Below are 20702 nucleotides of genomic sequence, written 5' to 3' on the forward strand. Positions count from 1 at the left end.
AAAATAGTCCAAGTGCAACCTTGGTACACACTCAATCCTTGCGGCCTGGGCTTCACAAGACATATATTCTTCTGCATTGGTCTAATGTCACCAACAGCAGCCAAGTCTCAAGGAAAACTCAATGACAAGGATAGAGCCGTGTTAGGGTTACTTAAGAACGCCACAATTCGTATTGAGATTTAATGTGATCATACTGCACTGTCTGGTATGTAAGTGTGCTACACCTCATGAGCCAGTATAGACCCATAGAATGCTTCACATGCTGTGCCATTCACTCTTAGGGCCTTTGAGTTGCTGATCTCTTAAACTTGCTGTCAGTCAAACTTTAGTCCTGAGCTTTTCCCTGCTTGCAAATTCTCTTGCAAGGCACAAGCAAACAATATGGTGGACACTAGATGCGTAATAATCATCATCGTCTCCGGTTGTATTGCATCAAGCCCGTTACTGGAGACTTTTGTTTCAAACAGCGTGCTTTAGTAAATTGTGAGGTTGCATCTGTCAATTGATCAGCATAGCGCAGCTAACATTCCAAGAAAGACAGCGTAACAAGAGACACTCTCTCGACCAACTTGCTGATGGAAAATATCCAAGGGATCTCCATAATGGACCCAACTGACAGCACTCTAATTCAATCACGTGTGTTGCAGTTTAAGCTGCCTCCAAATACCCGTGTCTATTTTAAACCCAGTTCAACAATGACACACCGAGAAGTCTCCAGTATGCCTGAAAAAAACATTACGCAAAAGGAAAGAAACCAAACACCCTCGGCTCTCAGTGTGTAGCATGTGTAAGTGTGTATTTGGGTGTGCATGTACGTGCGGGGTACACGCCTCTGCAAGGTCTCAGTGTACCATAAAGATGCATTTTTTGGTGCTTGTCCTATTACATATGTGTGTGTTCAGTGTGTTCAACATAATCCATCAGAAAAAGTCATGGGTTCACTAAAATGTGACGCTATACAGAGATTGTTCATATGGTTCATTATCAAAAACAGCAAAGCTACAAGCCAAACCACTGTATTTTGGATTTTTTTATTTGTTTATTTATTTTTTGCATTACACAATTCAGTCACCTCGAGGACAGAGTAATATCATTATATATTCTCATTTTTCCCCACAGCGAACATGTAAGAAAAAAGTAGGAGTGATATTTGAATGTGCGTACAGCACGCTGGTAAGAAGTAACATTGAGGTTGTTTCTTGCCCTTCTTAATCAGAACATGCTGGTGCCCTACAGCTGTTGTTTACTATTTAAGCAGGATTAGGGCCAAGTTTTGCTGGGTAGTACCAGGAGACAGCGCTGATCGTATGGCTGTTCCCAGAATGCCTGGGTCTCTCAGATCATTTCCTACAGAGTGACAAACTGATGCACACAAAGGCCCTCTTCTCCTCCTCCTCCTCTTCCTCCTCCTTCTCCTCCACTCTCTAGCCACAGGACTAGAAAGACAGTCAGTCACATGACAAGAAAAGACAAGTCATTAGGATTATTTCCTGCAACCAATCTCATTCCCCTCATTACAACAGGTTACAGTATTTCTTTCTTCAGTGATACACAAATCACCACACTAAGTAAATATTGTGGTGCTGTGAACGTATGATGAGCTGTGTATTGTGAAAAACAGCTTGGGGGATTTTTCGTTATTGATTTATGAATATCAGGGTAAAGAATGCCACCTCCCAGCTAAGCCTTGGTCGCATCAATAATGCAGCTACAGTATCCGTGTCCACACAACAAATGAACGACACACTGGTGTCTCCATTATTCATGAGGGATTCCACCTGTAGCACCTCAGCTGTATTATATATGTCCCATAGGAAGATTTGTAGCAGCAGCTCTGCGGAAGCTATTAAATGCACTAGTTTGTAGATGCACTACATTGATATTATGATGTTCTACCACTGGAGCTAACACACTTAAGCACCTTAGCACAGATAAGGCATTTAATCAATGTAAATGGGAGGAGAAAATCATCACAGTCCATAACTAACGGGAAATGTCTGTGTAAAGACCTGCCACATGAAGAGTTACATAAATACATCATTATGTCATTAGCACAAAAAAAGACTGTAGTAGTATTTCAACAAAATGAAATGATAAAAATGTAATTTACAGCCATTTTCTGGTTAACGCTATCTGGTACAAACAGTAGAGTCAGTCTGTCTTGAACAGAAAGCAGGACAGAAAGCATCTGAACCTGGCAGTAATTGCAATGGCGTAATAAAGAAAAAAAAAATGCAATTTTTCTCTTAACACTGTTGACACAGACCAGGATGACTTCTGAGCTCAAAACCCTTTGGTTGGAAAAACGTATTGGCTTATTTTCTCCTTCACTTTCAAGAAATAAGATGCAAATTTGCATATAGGATTTTTATGTTTGTTTTTTTGTTTGGGGGCGGGGGGGGTGCTATTATGTTTCTCTTAAAGTGCTTAGGAAATTCAAACTAAAGAAATTTCATCTAAAAAAAAAATAGATTAAAAAAAAGTAGAATAAGATTAGAATAAGATTATTAGACCCAAAATACTGCAGTCTTCTGGGTAAGCGTTCTAGTAAGATGGTAGGACTATGACTTTCACTGAGTCATAATAAATGACCCGCGTTCCTCTTTGAACCGGCAACCAGAAGGTCACGGCAGCCTCACGACAGAAACAGTTCCACAAGCTAACTAAGGAACTACACTACCAGTTCATCATGTACCATGATTCATCCTGATACTATATGCCATTTATGCTGAGGCTGTCACAACTTTTATGTAATATTCACACTAAAAAACATTTTAGTAATACACTTATTTGATTTTGGGGACAGTAACCTCCTGGAGACTCTGCTGGGTCCCAGGGAACTGGTCCAGACCGATGAATAGTCTTGCACAAACACACACACACACACACATTCTAATTTAATACTTAGAGTACAGACATGGCAGTGGTATCAATCATCTCATCAAACTCTTGGCAAGAAACTGAACGCGTATTTTTGTAGAACATGAAATTTTTCCTTCAAAAACTGCCTTTCTGACTGCAACACAGAGGTCACTTTGAAAAGCAAACCACCACTTGTGTGGTACACACAGCCAAAATGTCAGACTCCTGATGCACACCATTAGTGTGTGTGTGCTGTATGTGTGAATAAAAGCAGCAGGGCCAAGGCTGGCCCTGAGACGGCAGTAAATCGCAATCACACCACGATCTCCATATTACATCCACCGCCTTCCCACTGCTGTTCGGGAGTCTCCTCTCTGTATTTCACTCCTCTAAAGAGACTGATGAAGAGTTTAGACATCACAGTGTATACTGCTGTATTCTTAATGTTTGCATTCATTAAATGAAAAACATCCTTATTGCAAGTAGCTGCACCGCAACAAACAAAGCTCTCAGACAAGAGTGTGGAAATGGACGTAACGACTAGACTCTGTAAGGCTGAACAAGGCTAAGAAGGATCCTCTTTATCTATTTATAACAAGGAGATGTATTTCCCGACTTGTGTGTCTTTGTTCTTATCGCCTAGCATGCATTTTTAAATCGCATAAACCCTGTATTTCTCACACCTACTCGCACGCCTTGCCAAGAATGGGCTGCTTTGATCGACAAGGAGTGTGGTAGTGATGGTCAGAGGCTGCATGTCAGAGTAATTACAGAGCAGCCATGTTAGCAGGCCAGGGCTGGTCCCGCAGGAAGAGGAAACGGCAGCAGTGCAGCTTGCATAGGTAAGGTTTCACCTCAAAAGAAACCCCGTCTTTGTTCTGTTCACTGGGCTGTCATGTGAGAACATGCAGACAGCTAATTTCTCCTGTGACCCTTGTCAACTTTGACCCTGACCCATTTTCAAAAAAGGTGAAAGGCTCCTGCTCTGGTCGGGCTCAAGTCACAGTTTTCCATTTCTGATTCCCGAAGCAGGGGTCAGAGTCCTAAAGGGGAAAGGTAAATCATCATGCAATAAAAGGAGTAAAAGGCAATTCATGCTCTCATAAATTGTCAAAAACAGACAGCTGAAGATTGCATCCATTTATTGCCCTCCTGCTGTCAATCTTTCTCTACTTAAACCCTTTCTTGTCATGCTCTCTAATTCTGAGTGACTAGTAAAAGCAAGTCTTTTTCAGTGTTTTAACAAAGCTAGCTTTCCACGTCAAAGGTGACTTATGATATGTCCCTCTGTGTTTATATCCCTGAGGGTAGAGGGGGGCCAAGTGAACAGCGAGGGCTTCACAGCAGAGACCAGTCTTGCCTGGCCACCAAGTTCTCAGGCCATGTCTCCTCTGGGTGAGCACAAGAGAGACCTGAAGGACAGTGACAGATGAAGATGCTTTGGGACAAAGAGAAAGATGAAGAGAGCAATGGGAGGGCTATGAGAGGGGAAAAGAGGGAGGGGAAAAATACCAACATATGGAAACTAACACAGCAACAAGAATATGGTGGTGGTGTGTGTGTGAAAACCTGTGGCTTTCTGAAATCTTTTACCCATTCTTGTTATTAATGGAGGTCAGAGGTTTTTCAACAATCAACAACAAGAACTTCACGAAAGATTTACTCTTTGTAATTGTATCACATTGTCATCAGCCTCACTGTTTATAGTTCACATCTAGAACTTTATTAAATACATGATGTGGCTTTAACTGTGAAGCTGTCACAAGAAAACAAGGTGTTTGTAAATAAAAGACAGCTAACTTTTCCATCAGCAGATGATTTTTAAATATTTCAAGAAGTAATGGAACAAGAAGGAGCAGACACAGAGCTGTTCTGTATGTGGAGGCGACAAGGTGCACATATTCAACTGCTCAGCAAGGTAACCACCTCATGGTGTGATGGACAAAGGGAAAATCAACGAGTGTGTTTTGAAGTCTTAAAGCCTCTTTAGAATCTCAGTTAGTAGGAATGCGTGGGACAGTTCATTCAATCCTAAACCCACCCACTCCCTCAAGATTTCAGACCATTACTGCTCGTTCCTGCAGATGTGCCACTCCACGCCTGCTCCTGAGACTCTGAATACTCATGTTCGCCAAAAATGTTTTTATTCAAAAGCCCTGTTCCACAGGGAAAATAAAACACATTAGCCTTTACCCTTTTAATGTTTTTGCAGCCACTTGTAGAAAATAAGCTTTGTTGTCATGTATTTTTTCACATCGGTTGAATGAACATTTCCCTCTCCTATGAATTGCTTATAGACAAACTGTATTCAAACATAGGAGGACCATGATTAGAAGACCTGCATGTGCAGCACGGGTTTTTGGAAAAATGTAAGGTGTAAGATTAAGTAATTAAAAACAAAGTTATGGCTGACAATAATCACATTTTTCCATTTCACCATGTCCAACCAATAGATCCAGTTTTGTGGAGGGTCTTTTTCACAGCAGCAAATCTGACTTGTCATGGGAGGAAAGGCAAAGATGGAACTAATGGTATTAATAATCTGTCCAGCAAGTAAGCCAACAGTGAACCAGCATGAATACTACCAAAGATTGGGACCTGGTCATTTCAAAGGGAACGCAGCCATTACTGATGTAATTAATTACACCTGTTCTTTTCCTTGTATGACGTGCCAAAATGTCTTCTGAGAGGCATATTGCCAGCGTTTTCAACTGGCCCCATGCCTCACTGCGACAGAGGCTAAGATACCATCTGGAATCTGACCGAAAATTCTGTGAGCTTATATTATCAGTTGACATTAACTTATCAGAGGTATACTGTATTTGTATATATGTTTCTTTTTCTGGCCATTTATTCAAATTGTCCGAATTCCCAGAGCCTTTTCCCTTTTTGTAAAGCTTAAACATATAAATCTAGCTTGTCCAAGTACTCTAGTGGGACTTGCTGGCTCGACTGTGTTTTCCAGACACATGCTGACAAAGGCTTTTTTTTTTTTTTTTTGGGGGGGGGGGGTCTCATAATCTTAAATTCAATTGATCTATGCAATCAGAATTTCTTCTGATACAAGAAATTTTATATCCATGAGTACCTTTATGCTCCCCAAAGAATGAACACTCATTAGCATCGTCCCAGTGGAAACCCTAAGGCCAAAATGTCAGCTTTCCACATAATATAATCTAATATGCATAATCTAATAAGCAGTTTGTCATGAATTTGCTAAGCAAAAGCTCCCAAGGGGATAAACCCTTTCCTTTAGCCCCACTCTTATGACAAACTGTCTTTTTTGTTAGCGGCAGAAATTTGTGTCTGTCAATTTATGTTTTCAAAGGGTTTTCAAATGCACATACATTTTAGTTCAGTAGAATTTTACTCCTGTAGACTTCAAGAAACGCACAAAGAAGAACACTGTGTTGTTTCATATGATATATTGAATGTGCAAGGCATAAAGAAACCTGTACCAGTTTCCATCACACGCTGTCCTCCCTCACTGAGTAAAAGGATATTCAGATAGTCCTGCCTTGCACCGCCATTACTCCTCTGCTGCTATATTAGCAACCTGTTCACACGGCCGCTTAGTTTCAGTGCAAACAATTAAACCTTGCTTTTGAGACATGACGATTCTGACTTACTGTTCATTCCCTGAACATTAGTGAAAGAGCCGGGAGCTGCTCTGTGAAATGAGAAATGAGTCAAATACTTCGTAAGACTTCACAAGCGAAGAAATAACTTAAGTGGTGCATGAAATTTTATGATTTTTTTTTCTCCTTTCCATTAATTTGATATGATATGATTCCAACACTAATGTTCAAAGTTGTTTGAACAAAAGTATGAAATGTCAAACAACCACATTTGAAGTGCTCAGCAGCCACACATACAGCACATATGTATGAGCTGAGCTCTCCATGGTGCTGAAAATCTTCACTTGTGCAGAATAGCTGCAGCCATTCCTTTTAACACATCCTGCCAAAACACAGAGATGGAGCACAACTGCTGCGTGTCGCTGCGGCCAGTGAATTGCATGTCTCAGATGAGCACCATAGACAGCATTACGTTGTCGGAATATGAGAACTAATCCCTTCTGCTGCGCTGGTCAACATCATAATTGAAACACACGTTTCAACACAGGCCCCAAACAATCCAGAAGCATCCAGCGTGTGAATCCTGATTAACAACAGTACAGAAAATAACACAATGAGTAGAAGCTGAGTGCTGAAATATTAGTACACAGTACTTTCTTATAATACACAGGTACACTATATAGACAAAATATCCAGACACACCTCTTTATGAGGCTGTTTTTTAGGGGTTGGGCTCAGCCCATTACTTCCAGTGAAGTGAAATCTTAATGCCTCAGTATACCAAGACATTTTGGACAATGCTACGCTAAAGGGAAGGTACTTTTCAATTCCAGCATGACTGTGCCCCAGTGCACAAAGCAAGGTCCACAAAGACGTGGCTGGATGAGTTTGGTGCGGAAAAACTTGACTGGCCTGCACAGAGCTCAGACCTCAACCCCATCAAATACCTTTGGGATGAACTGGGACAGAAATTACTAGCCAGGCCTTTTTTGACCAACATCAGTTCCTGACCTCACAAATGCTCTACTCTACTCTACTCTACTAAATTCCCACAGAAACACTTTATAATATCTTGCGGAAAGCCTTCCCAGAAGAGTGGAGGCTGTTATGGCTGCAAAGCTGTCTTTGTATTTCTATGTATTTTAGAATGTGATGTCTTTAAAGTCCCTGTTGGTGTAATGGTCAGGTGTCTCAATACTTGTGTCTATATAGTGCAACACATATTGGATAGCGTCATCAACGCCGCAATCTGTTTTTGACCAAAATTACGACTGAGACACGTCTCTGTAACTTGACCTCACACTATTCCACTGTAAAGCAGGAAAACTGCTGGGAAAACACTTCTATACAGACTGATCCATAACTCCACAACTATGACAAGGAAACAGGAAAGCATTAACATGCAATATGTACTCCCCCAAGCTTTATGCAAGTCCATCTGACTGGACAGGACTACAGAACGATACATCTGGCACTGAAGCCATGGCAAGAAGCTTCATAACAGACATCTGTTACACGATGTGTTGGTTCAGCCCCAGTGATTCTAACCATAACCGATAGACTTGGTAAGTCAATCAAAGCACATACTGAGTGAACTTACAACCACACCAATAAGCTGAGTAAAATGTATAGATTTTATATCTCTGTGAGACTTTGTAAATGGGCGTGTGTGCAGTAAAGCATATTCATTTACATAGTTTCTTATGAGGCTAATAAACATGAATATTTGGCTGCTATGAAAACCAATGACTTCAACACTCAAAGCACATCATCAGTGGAGGAGATCATGAGTTACATTCGTTTCTACATTAAAAATGGTCCTCGGGAGGGCTGCAATGCAACTTAATAGTCTCACAAATACCAACCAGTTAAAGCCTTGCTCAATCTCAAAGGCATAGGCTGTCAGAGAGCAGTATGCTGGCTCTACATTATCATTCATCTTTAATGAGGCATCCAGCAATGAACCCATGCACTCTGTGCATCATCTGTACATGATGTCTACACATGCTGTCATTTGGGGCTCAGCACTACGCGCATCATCTTACAAAGCTCATGTCACTCTGAAATTGGCCTTGCTTGTCTCGCTTGGTTCACGTCTAGATGCATTTCACAGCTTTCAGAGCAACGCCAGGCAGCAGACGGAACCTGAGTGAGACAGCACCTTCTGGGATTTCACTTTTGTGAGCATCAAACAAGGCCGTAATTGACAGCTGGGCCATTCATTCTGCGCAGCCACACTGGAAAATGTCAGAAGAAGTCAAGAGGTAAAATTGTGTAGCAAGCTCATTCACTTTGGCTAAACAGAGTTCAGCTTGTAGGTTGCCCTTCACTGTCAGTCCAACTTGTATTTCCCCATAAAAACATTCGATTTTATTAGCAACTAGTGCTCACTTAACTAACAGATGCTGACTGGGATGCTGCCAAATGGAGTGCAATCTTTGTAGCAGGGTGGCTATGAAGCTACATTGCTGGCACACAGAGAGAAACCTGAGCCTGCTGTTAGCCTGCTAGGAGAATGACAATTATCATATTAGCCTGGCCCCCTTGGAGGTTAATTGAGACAGGTTGCCAAGGGCAGTGGTTGTGGTGGTGGTGACGTGTAATCCTCACACTTTTATGTCCTTCTTGGTATGTGCTTGTATGTTCACCCACAGGGTCGGCCTCACACGGCCACGTATGTTGCTAACAGAGGGAGAGAGCTGGTTTCTAAATTGGAAGCAGAAACACTGCCTGCTGAGATATTTGAAGGTCACTGGCATGTCCTCTACACACAATTCTCTCTCTCTCTCTCTCTGTCTCCATCTCCCTCTCTCTAAGCATCAGTGCACACAGCTCCAAGCACCAATTATGACGTTAAGCATGTTTTGATGCCCACATATCAGCACTCCCCTGGCTTTCCTGATTTCTGAGGGTGGGTGGTGGGCTAGAGGAAGTGGAACAAAGATGAGGAGGGGGAGCAGGAGATGGCTGGCTCTGCCTGATAATCAACACTAGAAAAGAGTAGTCCCAGGGCTGTGCACATGCCGGTCTGTATGGTTGCTACGATTCCATACAACTGCATGGACGAATGGGACATTTCTTCATGACAAACCTAAAATAGAAATATGACTGTACTGCTGAATATGAACACATAGTTGTAATGTCTAAGACAGTGAGACAACCTCAGTGGTATAAGACTACAGAAAAGCAGTATATGTGTACGTAGACTTAAAGTAATATTGAACAATTCAATTAGACACGAGTGTTGCTCACATCTGTCGCTCTCACATACAAAAACAAGGATTTGAGAAACACAAGTGAGCATGAAAATGAAGCTGAAAAAGACAAAGGAAGGCTCCTATGCACTATACAGGGCAGTGTGTGCTGGTAACATTACAAGAACATACACCATGCAGACCCGTTTAAACTACAGCCTAAGTGCCTGCTAAAACATACACAACCAAGACATATCCACATGTGATTATCAAAATAAAATCATCTTAACTCCTCCTTGTCACTGAAACTGCTGTAATAACATTAAATTTAATTTCTATGGTTCTACGGCCCAACTATAGTGAGAGGATCTAAGCTAAACACACACACACACACACATATATATATCCTCTGATGTTAAGCAGTTTAAGGACAACAACAGCTGAGGAAGAAATCTGGTAGACAAGAAACCATAAGCCATGATCCCGTTGGCTAGTCAGGCACTAGCTAGCTATCTCCCTCCTGCAGGCCTCCCTTGCCAGCTTAGCCTAGCCGGTCTCAACCAGTGGATTTTTAATGCAAATGGTTTTCCAGTGCCAGTTTGACTAGGCAAGGATCAGGTGGCTTAGACTCTTTCACACATTTCCAAGGATGGGAATACCAGTCTAGCACTCTTCCCCCATGTGGAGCCAGGTATGCCCTTCCCCTCCAACCTTTAACCTCTGAATAGTTCCTGGGGCGTGGAAGTCCTTTTAATAGTCTGGTGACTGGCCAAAGAAGACATAACAGCATAACGGCATGGGAGCACAGTTTGGGAACAGGGGGGTTGACCTCTACGTCTGCCTTATGATATACATAGTCTGGCATGATATATGGCCTCGTCTTGTCTGTGGATTACCATACATCAGCGTGGCACACTACAGTTGTCCCTAGATGGCCATCAAATCAGGCCCAGAGAATTAGGGATTAGAGCCTAGAAAAAGGAGGATCTCCACCAAAGAATAACTCATGAGTCACACATTCCACATTAGAGGAGCGTGAGAAAATGAAGTTAAATCAGTGATGCTGATTAACTTAGTAAAATCTTTATTTGTTACATTTGCTGTGCGTTTCTACATTATAAAAATTCATCTTTTTGTCAGTTTTGAATTTAAAAGCAGAAGATCAAGATAGTGAGATTAAGAGCAAAATTCAAACACGCACGCACGCACACACATTTAATAATCTCTACAACTTGTGTAGTTCTGTTTGATATTAAAATTGATCATCATCATCAGTTAGAAATAAAACAAAACTGCAGCCTTCCTCTGTTTAATGCCACTGTAAGTTGAATATCTTTGGTAAATCTTAGGCTGTTGGTGTTGACAAAACAGGCACATTTTATACATTAAATTACAATCAATTAATAAATTAACAATAAAAAGTTTTAAAAACTGACTAATTTAAGTTTTTTGAAAACCAACTGTTATCGTGCCATGCACATTTGCTTATAAGGTGGCTTACTGAATTCTACCATATTGGTGTTATTCATTCAAAGAAGAAGAAGAAGAAGAATAGTCACAGCGTGAAACAGTGATATTTTCTAAGATGCTTATGATACCGTGAAAATTTCATACTGTTCCAACCTCAGTTGCAGGCTGATACGAGGGGCTTTTGGGCAGGCATGCGTGCCGCAGTGGAAACTGGTCACGCTTTGCCGTGGGACAGCTGTGAGGCACGCTCACTCCCAGCAAGTGTCAACAACACATGACAAGACACATGCAAGTCAACCACTGGCCACAAGAACACAGAAGTCCACCTAAACACACACATTTCTGAGATGACATCAAAAACAAAATCAGTGTATTTAAATACAGTCATATGTGCACTGCAGGTCTTTAGCGAGTATTTTATTTCTTCAATTAGCTCTGGATTTCAATAAGCTAGTGGGCCAGCTGGGCAAAGTTAGGCCCAGGTTAGTGAGAGCAACAGCTGACGGTCAGGGTGTGCGCTCTGTGCTGCTCTGGCCAAACGCAGCTGGTCAGTTGCCAAGCACAAAGGAATACACAGGCTCACAACAATTCCTCTCTGCAGGCACCTCCGCAATCCATTCCATTTAAAAAGGTAAGCTCACTGAAGAGTGTCCCTGCATACCTCAGTCACTCCGCCACAGATTTGGATTTGAATTGTAGACACAGACTGGTGTAAAAACTGAGGTGAGTTTCAAACTTAATTAATTGCTCTGCAGTCAAAGCCAGGCCTTAGAGCATAAAAATCAATAACAATCTTCCATTATGGAAATGCATTGTGATGATTTAAAATTCACCGGGCTGCAATTTCTCATTAGGTGACCAATCATAAGATGGATTTCTCCTTGTGGTTTTGAAAACAGATTTAAAAAAAAAAAAGAAAAAAAAAACAGATTCAACTTCCCACTTCTAAAGTTAAAGCTATTAGGTGTTAAGCGATAATACGTTTGCTTTATCATGAACCCTTTGACTGTAGTCTGATAAGGGTCAGACAAATTGAAGCCTGGGCACCAGATGTGTCTCACCTTCAGTGAGGAGACCCAACACGCAGCACATCAAACTCTCATTAGATAAGATGAAACTTTAATGATCCCGTGATTGCCATTGGGACACTGGGCTGGTGCAGCCGCAAACAGCCATGAGGAACAGCAGAAGCTAAATACAAATGATCTAGGATAAAAGGGGTTTCAGTATGAATACTTGTTAAGCAGGCATGTATGAGTCAAAACGCGAAAAGATATGCACAATAGGAAACACCAGATATCAAGACAAAAGACAGACTATGTGGAAAATTTTGTATAATATTCCGGGTCAAAAAGAAAAGAGTGACTCAAGAGGAAAATTTGCAGTAAATATGAAACATTCAAATCTGACTTGAGTGCGTAATCTAATAGCCAAACAACAGTGTTTTACTGTCTGTCACAGAAAATATTTGTGGATGGAGGCAGGGTCATGTGCACCGATTGACATGCAGAGAACATATAAGTGTACCGGTAAGTACAAAACAGCAATACTGCAAGAAAATGTCATCTACATTAGACTTAGAGGTACAGGAAATGTCAAGAGTAGATTGTGCAGGCGGAGCAGGTACGCTGCTCCAACAGCCCTCTTGTTTAGCTGTTTGGACAGAAACAATCGTACAATCCTGACAGCTGTTGGCTCTAAAATGCACATTATAGCACTGCGTTTTACACCTTAGGGGTTGAGGGGGAGGCTGTTGTACTGAGGTCAGGTAGGAGGTGTATTTTGTATATATCTCACCAAAGCACAGTGTTACAATGTGTAGTTTTGTGCTTGGATTGAAATGACAGTCCACTCTGACTTGATGCGAAACCACTCCAGGTACTTTTAAAAGTGAGCCATCTCCTTCTTCATGATAGGTGTCAGGAGCTTATTGCTCCTCTCGCTGATGTGGAGCTGCGGACTGTTTTACAGACTGCTTTACACCTCAAGATGTCTTCGAAACACCTGTAGAGGCTCTCTTGTGTCTAGTAACACAAACTGTGGCAGCCATGCTATAAGCCTTCAGCTACTGGCAAAGGTGGAGGTGAAGGGACTGAAGAGGTGGATGATTTCTGTCGTTTCACCATGTCAACATGATAGCATCACTGAGTCAGCGAGTAACTGTGGTCAGTCATCTAATTGTGAACATTAGCAAACAGTGCACATTTTAAGTTATTGTTAATAGCATTAGACAAAATTAATTAACCTGCTGCCTAATCAATCAGCTCACAAAGCCACAAATCAGGCCAGCAACCAAAGATTTCTATTGGGCAATTTTGCGACTATTTTTACAATTCATCATTTCGTTCATAAAATACCCAAAAATTGTGAAAAAATCCAATTTTTTCCAGATCACAAATTTTAAAAAGTTCACATATTCAGATTGAAGGATGTAGTAGTAGTAATACTAAGATGAAACCAAGCAAACAAAAATCTAAAAGAACACTTTTAACATTGACGGAACAAATGACCCACAACAACAACAAACTGGAGGTTGACGATATGAACTACAGTTTCTAATCGAGGTAAATGATCAGATTTGGCTTGTTATTTTCTTATACATCATCTTTGTCCTTTTTAAATGCAGCATGTTGAGTTAAAGCAACCGGGCTGTTGTCCGCTCGCCTTGTTGACCGTCTGGTTAGATCTCATGGATTTTGTAGCTGTGCAAATATTTGTTTGACTAAGTTTAGCTGCATAAGAGATTCATGTAAGTAGTACTGACAATTCAGAATAATAATCAGCTGGACTTATTCCCAAGTACTACAACAGACCACATCAGATACAGATATGTTTTCACAGAGCTCTTTACTCCAGAGGATGGTGGTGCCATTCATGTTTGAATAGAGGCTGGTGCCACAAACCCAGAGCTGCTATACACCTCTTCCCCACGCATCCCAAATAACAGAGGCGTCACATAAGAACTCCTGGAGGTGGCATGACGCAGAGCAGATAACTAGATCATTAGATAACCAGACAGCAGTGAAGCAGCAAAGCACAGAAAATAGCACAAAAACTCTACAAATTCAGCAAGAATACAAAACCACAGGGAAGAGAAAATAGAGCAGGCTTATGTGCTAACAAGCCTCGCAACATGGCAACGGTTTCCTCCACTTCAGTATCACTGAGTGGTTGTGCTTGTATTTCTGTCACTCATGCATATGTATTAGCATTGTCTTGAGTGAGTCTTTCCCTTAGTGGGAAACTCCTCATTTAGAATGTGTGAAGTCTGCACTGTAAAAAGGGAATGAAATCGTGAAGCTCATCCCGGCAGCCTGAGAGCTGGTGTTTGCAAGGGAGACCGTGGGGAAATCGAATTACAAATGTGGTTGATATGTGGTTCAAAAATGGCCAAAACACCCAGCAGATAAATGATGCCATAAATGTCGCCATTACTAGCACAGTGTTAGAAAAATCAATATGGATTTTTTTTTTTGTTTTGTTTTGTTTCTTTTCTATTTTATGTTGCTTTATTTAGTCCATCGAGGACACAGCACCACAACTATAAAACATTGTTTTGTTGTCTGCAGTACAATCATTGTCTTGTTTTAGAAAGATAAAAGGTTATGATATCTAATTCTTAGGACTTTCAGGCCCCAATTCCATGTTTCACAGACATTGTTTTTAAAAAGTACCAAACAGTTCAAAGGCTCAAAAAGTTACGCTGCACATTTCGTACTGCTTCGCTTTTTCCTTCTTCCAGTATGATCTCTATGACCCATGACCTCTCTGTTATAATCCTAACAGACAAGGGGCGGGAGGGCATTTAAAAGAATTAGGACACAGCTGTGTGTCACTGGCAGAGCGCAGGAGGAGGCTATATGCAATGCAACTCCCCCTCTCGAACCCTTCGTCACCCTTGCACCCCGTGTTGCCACTTCCTCCCGGGTCTCTCTCAGAGTTTCCACCTCTATTTCCTTGCCTCTGATTTCAGTTTCCCAGTATTACAAGAGAAAGCCACTACGCCATCTATGCATCCTGTTTCTGACACATGCCAACTGAGCCGGCCGTCCTAGTCAGCTGAACACAGATCCAGTTTCCCCCTCTTAATACTCCTAACAAGCCTTTTCCCTCTACAGCCAAGTGTCAAGCCTACCAAAGTCACCTAACGGGGAGGCAACACAACAACACAGAGCGGGAGACAGAGAGAACCAATAAAAACATTTCACTTCATTTTGAAAGTTTCTTTTCATTTCCAAGAGGTGAAATACAACCTGATACCCCACCAGCAGTCACATGATGGATACCTCATTATATTTGCATGGTTTATTTTCATTGCTTTCCTAGCAAGAAGATGAGAAGTATGAAGAAAGACACATGGTTCGGTGCCATTTCTGCCATTACTTAACAAAACGACAGGAGTCTGACAGCCCAGGAATAGCCTAAATTGCACACTGGGCAGAATTATCTCACATAGTAAATAGGGCTGTTTATATAGGACAGTGTTTTGGAAATAATCTGAATTCCAGAGGCCTGATCATAGTTTAAGTCTGGCATCACGTACATGTCTCTCAGTACGACTGAACAATTCAAAAGTAATAAGTGAGTGTGGGTCTGGGGGGCATGACTGAAATCGGAGTAAAAACATTATTTAGAATACCTTTCAAATATCAAGATTTATTGCTTTAATATCTGCAAACCATTTGAATTCATTTGTTTTTGTTGATGATAAGTGAATTAATTGTGTTTCACTTTTATGCTTTACAAAGGCAAAAAAAAACAAACTTTGGCCAACAAATTTTGTTAGATTTAATTAACATTTTTCATAATCATCAATTAGGACAGCAGATTTTTTTGAAAACTTTAACACGATGTTATCATATAATCAGAATACGAGTCTGCAGAATATCACACAGAGGACACACAAACAGAGACAAGGAAGTTCACCCTTGTTCTCTTCTCAGATCCTCTTTTTACCCCTTTTGCACTAAACACCAAACACAGACCGGCACTGTCACGACACTTGCCATTTCCTGTTTTATTGTACAGAAGATTTTCTTATTCCAAACGCGCCTTACTAAGTAAAACACTCTGTTTTGCACACTCTGAGCAAAATTAACTTTTTCGCTGCCCTTCTCTTCAGCCAGGGGACCACTTGCACTATACACAAGTATGTGACTCATGTTTGAAGCAGGCTTTAATACACATGTGAATCAGCAATGATTCACCCTAAATGCAAGCCACCCCGGGCAAAGCAACGGGCAGTCACCATTTTTATCCTCTTTCTATATGACTCCTGCAGTCAGGTTAGCTTCATCACCCCACAGAAGTGTTTCATATGCAACAAAAAGACACTGCAGCAGCCACTTAACGTCAAACACCAAGGAATAGTCAGCTGCGAAAAGAGGGAATGATGGTTTAATATTGCAGAGTTGTTGCACACAAAGGGGTGGCCTTGATGCTGTTGGTCTGCATCAAGAGTCCCGCTGGGCTTCATTAGGTCTCACTGGTGGTTTGGTTCCATTAAACTATAACGCACCCAGAAATGTTAACTATCACCCTACAAGTCATGAGGCGGCGTGACAGGAGGATACTCAGATGTTTGTTAAAGCCCACCCATATCTGCCACGCAGCATCACCCCCTTTCATTCAGTAGTGGCAGTTGGTAAACACAGCCAATAGATGATAACAAACATATTCAAGGGATGCAGTCATTATAAAAGCACTGCATGTTGGCACTTGATATCTTTTTAGTGGGTGCAGATGATGCAGGTGACGAGGGAAAACCGTCAGATTAGTTCTAGTGGCGTTTCACTTGCACACTGAAGGCCACTACAGAGTCAGGCCAGTGTCACATTGATACAAACACAAGAATATGTACAGCATGAGCATATGTGATTATTTATGAGGCGTTTTAACATTTACTAAGTGATTGTGGAAACAGCAGCGGCCATACCTTGTTTTTGATGTTGCAATGGCAGCAAACAGTCCACAGATATTTGAGGGTCCTCCATAACAGGATGATGAAGAGACCCCCAAAAAACGTCACCATGGAGGAGGCGAGGAATGCCCACCACATGCGCTGTCCATTATTGTCGCAGGGCACCTCAGACGAGAACGGGATGACAACGTCTTCCATCTTGGATATTAAGATTGAAGAGTCCGGATTTATATTATTATTGATATTGCTTGTCCTCATAGAGCTGTCGCTTCCATGGGGAACGGTGCCATCTGCCTCAGCTAGCATTTAGGAGCCTTGGAGAGCCTGTGCCAGCGTCCCCAGCCCCACTCACCAGCCATATTGCTTGGGAAAAAAAAAAAAAATCTCCCTCTTCGCTGTATTGTGTTCACCCACCCGATGGAGTCTCTTTCTGTATTTTTTAGCAGCCTATGAATTGTTTATGTGTGACAAAGTGAGACACGCGAACCAGACCAAAATAGCGGGTCGGTGGCCCTTTGAGAGAGGCATTTAAATCCGCAATAATGACGAATCTTTCAGGCGCTTCTCAATCTGAGGGGTTTCCTGGCTCTTTCACGCCAAAAGCCATGGCAAAGACAGCGTCGTCTGCAGCCGCCGAGGCTGCCACTGATATTTCGGATGGTGGTAAACACAGCGACAGTGAAAAATGTCACAGCATGTTCTCGGCGAGGCGACCTCTCTCAGCCGTCTTCCATTCAGGGATCCCGTCGATCAGCGGGCGGAGAATCGATTTCACTTTCTTTAAGCGTCAATCGACTGTGAACGGTTTGCAAACAAAACGCAAAGGAGAACTCACAAGGAGATCTGATTTATTTCTAGAGTTGGGTTAGCTGTGGCTGCAGTGACGAAGACTACATATTTTTGCGGGCGTTTTCGTTGTCAATTCTGCGTGAAAAGGACGAGCGCTCGGGTGGATGTCACCGTCTCCATTCGGTCCCCCTGCAGCCCTGGCACGGAGCGGCCAGCTGAGAGCGCCTGTCAGATCCGCTCCAGAAAAGAGCGGGGAGATTTACAGGTAGGAGGGCGGAGCGAAGCGCTAATAATAAAGATGGACAGGGGGCAGTAATACAGCGACGATGTTTGTTCCAAGTGCCGACCGGTCTTCGTTGCTGGGGTGTATAAAAGAGGTAGGCTACAAATTGCGCCTTTGCGTCTCTCATGCGCGCCAATGACGCACGTCGCAAAAACGAAGAGGCTTTTTTGAGAAGCGACCGTATCGATCAGTGATAAATTTAAGGATTATAGCCAACAACATAACGATCACAGCGAATGGAGAGTCCCCATAGGTACTTTTGTATTGAAACCAGTGGATATAAAACAACAATAAAGTGAGGTTACTTATCAATGGCGTCGGACCCTGCAGGGACACTGAATTTTCATTAAGGATAGTGCTCCCCCTTTTCAATTACTGAGTCCGAGGCTTTTCATCCATGGATGATGGGCGTCCCTGTTTTCATTTTGGAGGAATGAACTTGATAAAAGACGCGCGCACACGCACATACGCACACGCACACACTGGGAATGTTATGAATGTCCTTCCCAGTCAATTACTCTAATATGCTTACACTTTTAGCTCACGTATTAGGTCAAAAACAGGTGTGGATTGGTGATGACGGTGAGGCATGACTAGCAGTAGTTCATGTAGCCAGCCAGAGCAAAGGATATGGAGAAACAGCTGGTTCGGAGGCCCTGAATAACCACTGACCCTCCCAGCACCAGACCAGGCAGGTGCACACAGCCACCTGTGTCACAAGGCTCCAGACTTCTTGGAGGTTGTTTGCAATAAACCCTCAATAATCTGTCCTCTCCAAGTCCTTCCGAATGCTTCAGTAAGTGACGGTGTAATTAAAGGCTCCTCTCCTTTCTGCACTCTGAGTGATTTAAAGTATAGGTGGCACGATTAACAAATCTGAGTCCAAGTGTGTAAACATGACATTTGATCTGAAGCACAGATCATCTGAAAAGTAAATATGTCACTAAATATATGAGTAAGGGTATATGAGTAAGGTGTGAGGAACATGTGTGAAATATGTTCTATGATTGTAATTTATTGTCTGGGAAATATTAGCGCTTCTACAGAAATAGCTGCTGTAACAGAATCTTTTAACCTGGGAGAGGGGTGAGCTGTAAAACACTGGAGACAAGGCAATCTGTGAATTATAGCTCAGAGTTATGAATGTCTATGCAAGCATTTTGACTTCACATAAAATAGAGGCGGCGCAGGCCAACGCTGCTATCCATTGAAATATTGAATATGAGTAACAGATCAAGAACAAACTCTGAGGCATCAAGTTTTAAATATTTGTAACACTCACTGATTTTTGCTTCATAGTTCCCTCCACATGATTTGCATCATTTTTGCTTCAGAGTGACGCTGCAGCAAAACACCAAGATCAAACAGGCAAACTCAGGTTTCGGCTATAAAACATGGCGTTGTTTGCTATGTGCATTGCACAGTGAGGTGGTTTATGCCTTGTGGTTCCACTGATCTGCAAGTGTTCAGGCTCCTGCTGATCAAATTGACTGTTAGGATGGGCCTTGTGCAGCAGCTCTGAAGCTGTCCTCCTGCTGGTAAAATGGTGAACTGTCACATTAAAGGCAAATGATAATGCTCTACAGATGCCCAGTGGAAGGATCCTCTTTTTTTTGCCAAATATTACAACATTTTATTAAAAGATGAAAATTCTTACTAGAAGTGAAGTAATAAACCAAAGATTTCCAGTCTCTCATGATGATGAAATGTTTTGTCAATAGATTTTAAAGGTATTTTTAGGTATTTGCAGGAAGAAGGTCTGTTAATCACAGGCCTTTAACTAAGAGCAATAATGTCTGCATGTAGTTCATGTTGTATATAAGTATTCTCTGACAAATGGGAAATTTTTATTGTAATATGTTCTCAAGCCTACTGAGATCCAAATTCCAAAGCAACAATAAGCCACCAAAGAGATCATAGAAAGTGAGAGCATCAGCAGTACATGCTACACCCATTATGTGTCAAAGTCAATCTGTGACGCATAATGAAAGGCCAGCTGTTGGGCAAGCACTTCCTGTGGGCCAGCAGAACTTTAGCCCTAGGGTCTCAGTGCTGACAGATGAGGAGATGCACATGAGAGCAGTCAGGTGGTGATCCTGCAGGACGTTCGGAGACGCTAGAGTTAACACGCTGGGGAAACAGCAGAAGGGCCGAATGGGACAGATTCATCCCATCGTGCAGAGAGAAGGGGAAAGGCCACAGCTTGCCGGTGTGGACGACAAAGATCCTTTGCTGTCAAACTTAAGACTTCTCAAGTTCAGTTGAGCTGTCAGCAGCTGTCTTGAAACAGACACCCCAGCAGGAGGGCTCGAGACCCTACCCCTGTCTAAAACAGGCAAGAGGGTAGTTGGAGGACAAAACTGCGGCACAGCATTAGCAGACATGCACCGACACGTATATCAGATGGAGTATGTAGTGATTAGCGAATGAAACCTTTAGCAACATTCTCACGAGTGCATTAAGTAACATGACAGTGGCTTTCTCAAATAATGAGTGTTCTCACCAGTGTACAGCTATGAGGCCTGAGTCGCAGGCAGTTTGAGGCATCAGACATGGCGGATGTTTTGGGGACACTGGGTGCTCTCTTGCCCCATTGAACTTGACAG

General features: G+C 42.1%; 1 protein-coding gene across 12 annotated transcripts in view; it reads right to left on the reverse strand.

Moving 5' to 3' along the window:
- Nucleotides 1-18554, reverse strand: part of kcnma1a (potassium large conductance calcium-activated channel, subfamily M, alpha member 1a) — a 124955-nt gene extending 106401 nt beyond the window's left edge. For 4 of the 12 annotated variants that reach the window (XM_046401218.1, XM_046401217.1, XM_046401228.1 and 1 more), the window contains exon 1: nucleotides 17040-18552. In XM_046401218.1, coding sequence (XP_046257174.1) covers nucleotides 17040-17330 — 291 coding nt within the window. In that variant the 5' untranslated portion in view covers nucleotides 17331-18552. Of the gene's footprint in view, nucleotides 1-17039 lie in introns of all 12 variants that reach the window. The other 8 variants (XM_046401221.1, XM_046401220.1, XM_046401222.1 and 5 more) reach the window with 4 other exon arrangements.
- Between the last annotated feature and the right edge of the window lie 2148 nt (nucleotides 18555-20702).

This window comes from Scatophagus argus, chromosome 10 (assembly GCF_020382885.2).
Source record: "Scatophagus argus isolate fScaArg1 chromosome 10, fScaArg1.pri, whole genome shotgun sequence".
NCBI classification, from domain to species: Eukaryota; Metazoa; Chordata; class Actinopteri; family Scatophagidae; genus Scatophagus; species Scatophagus argus.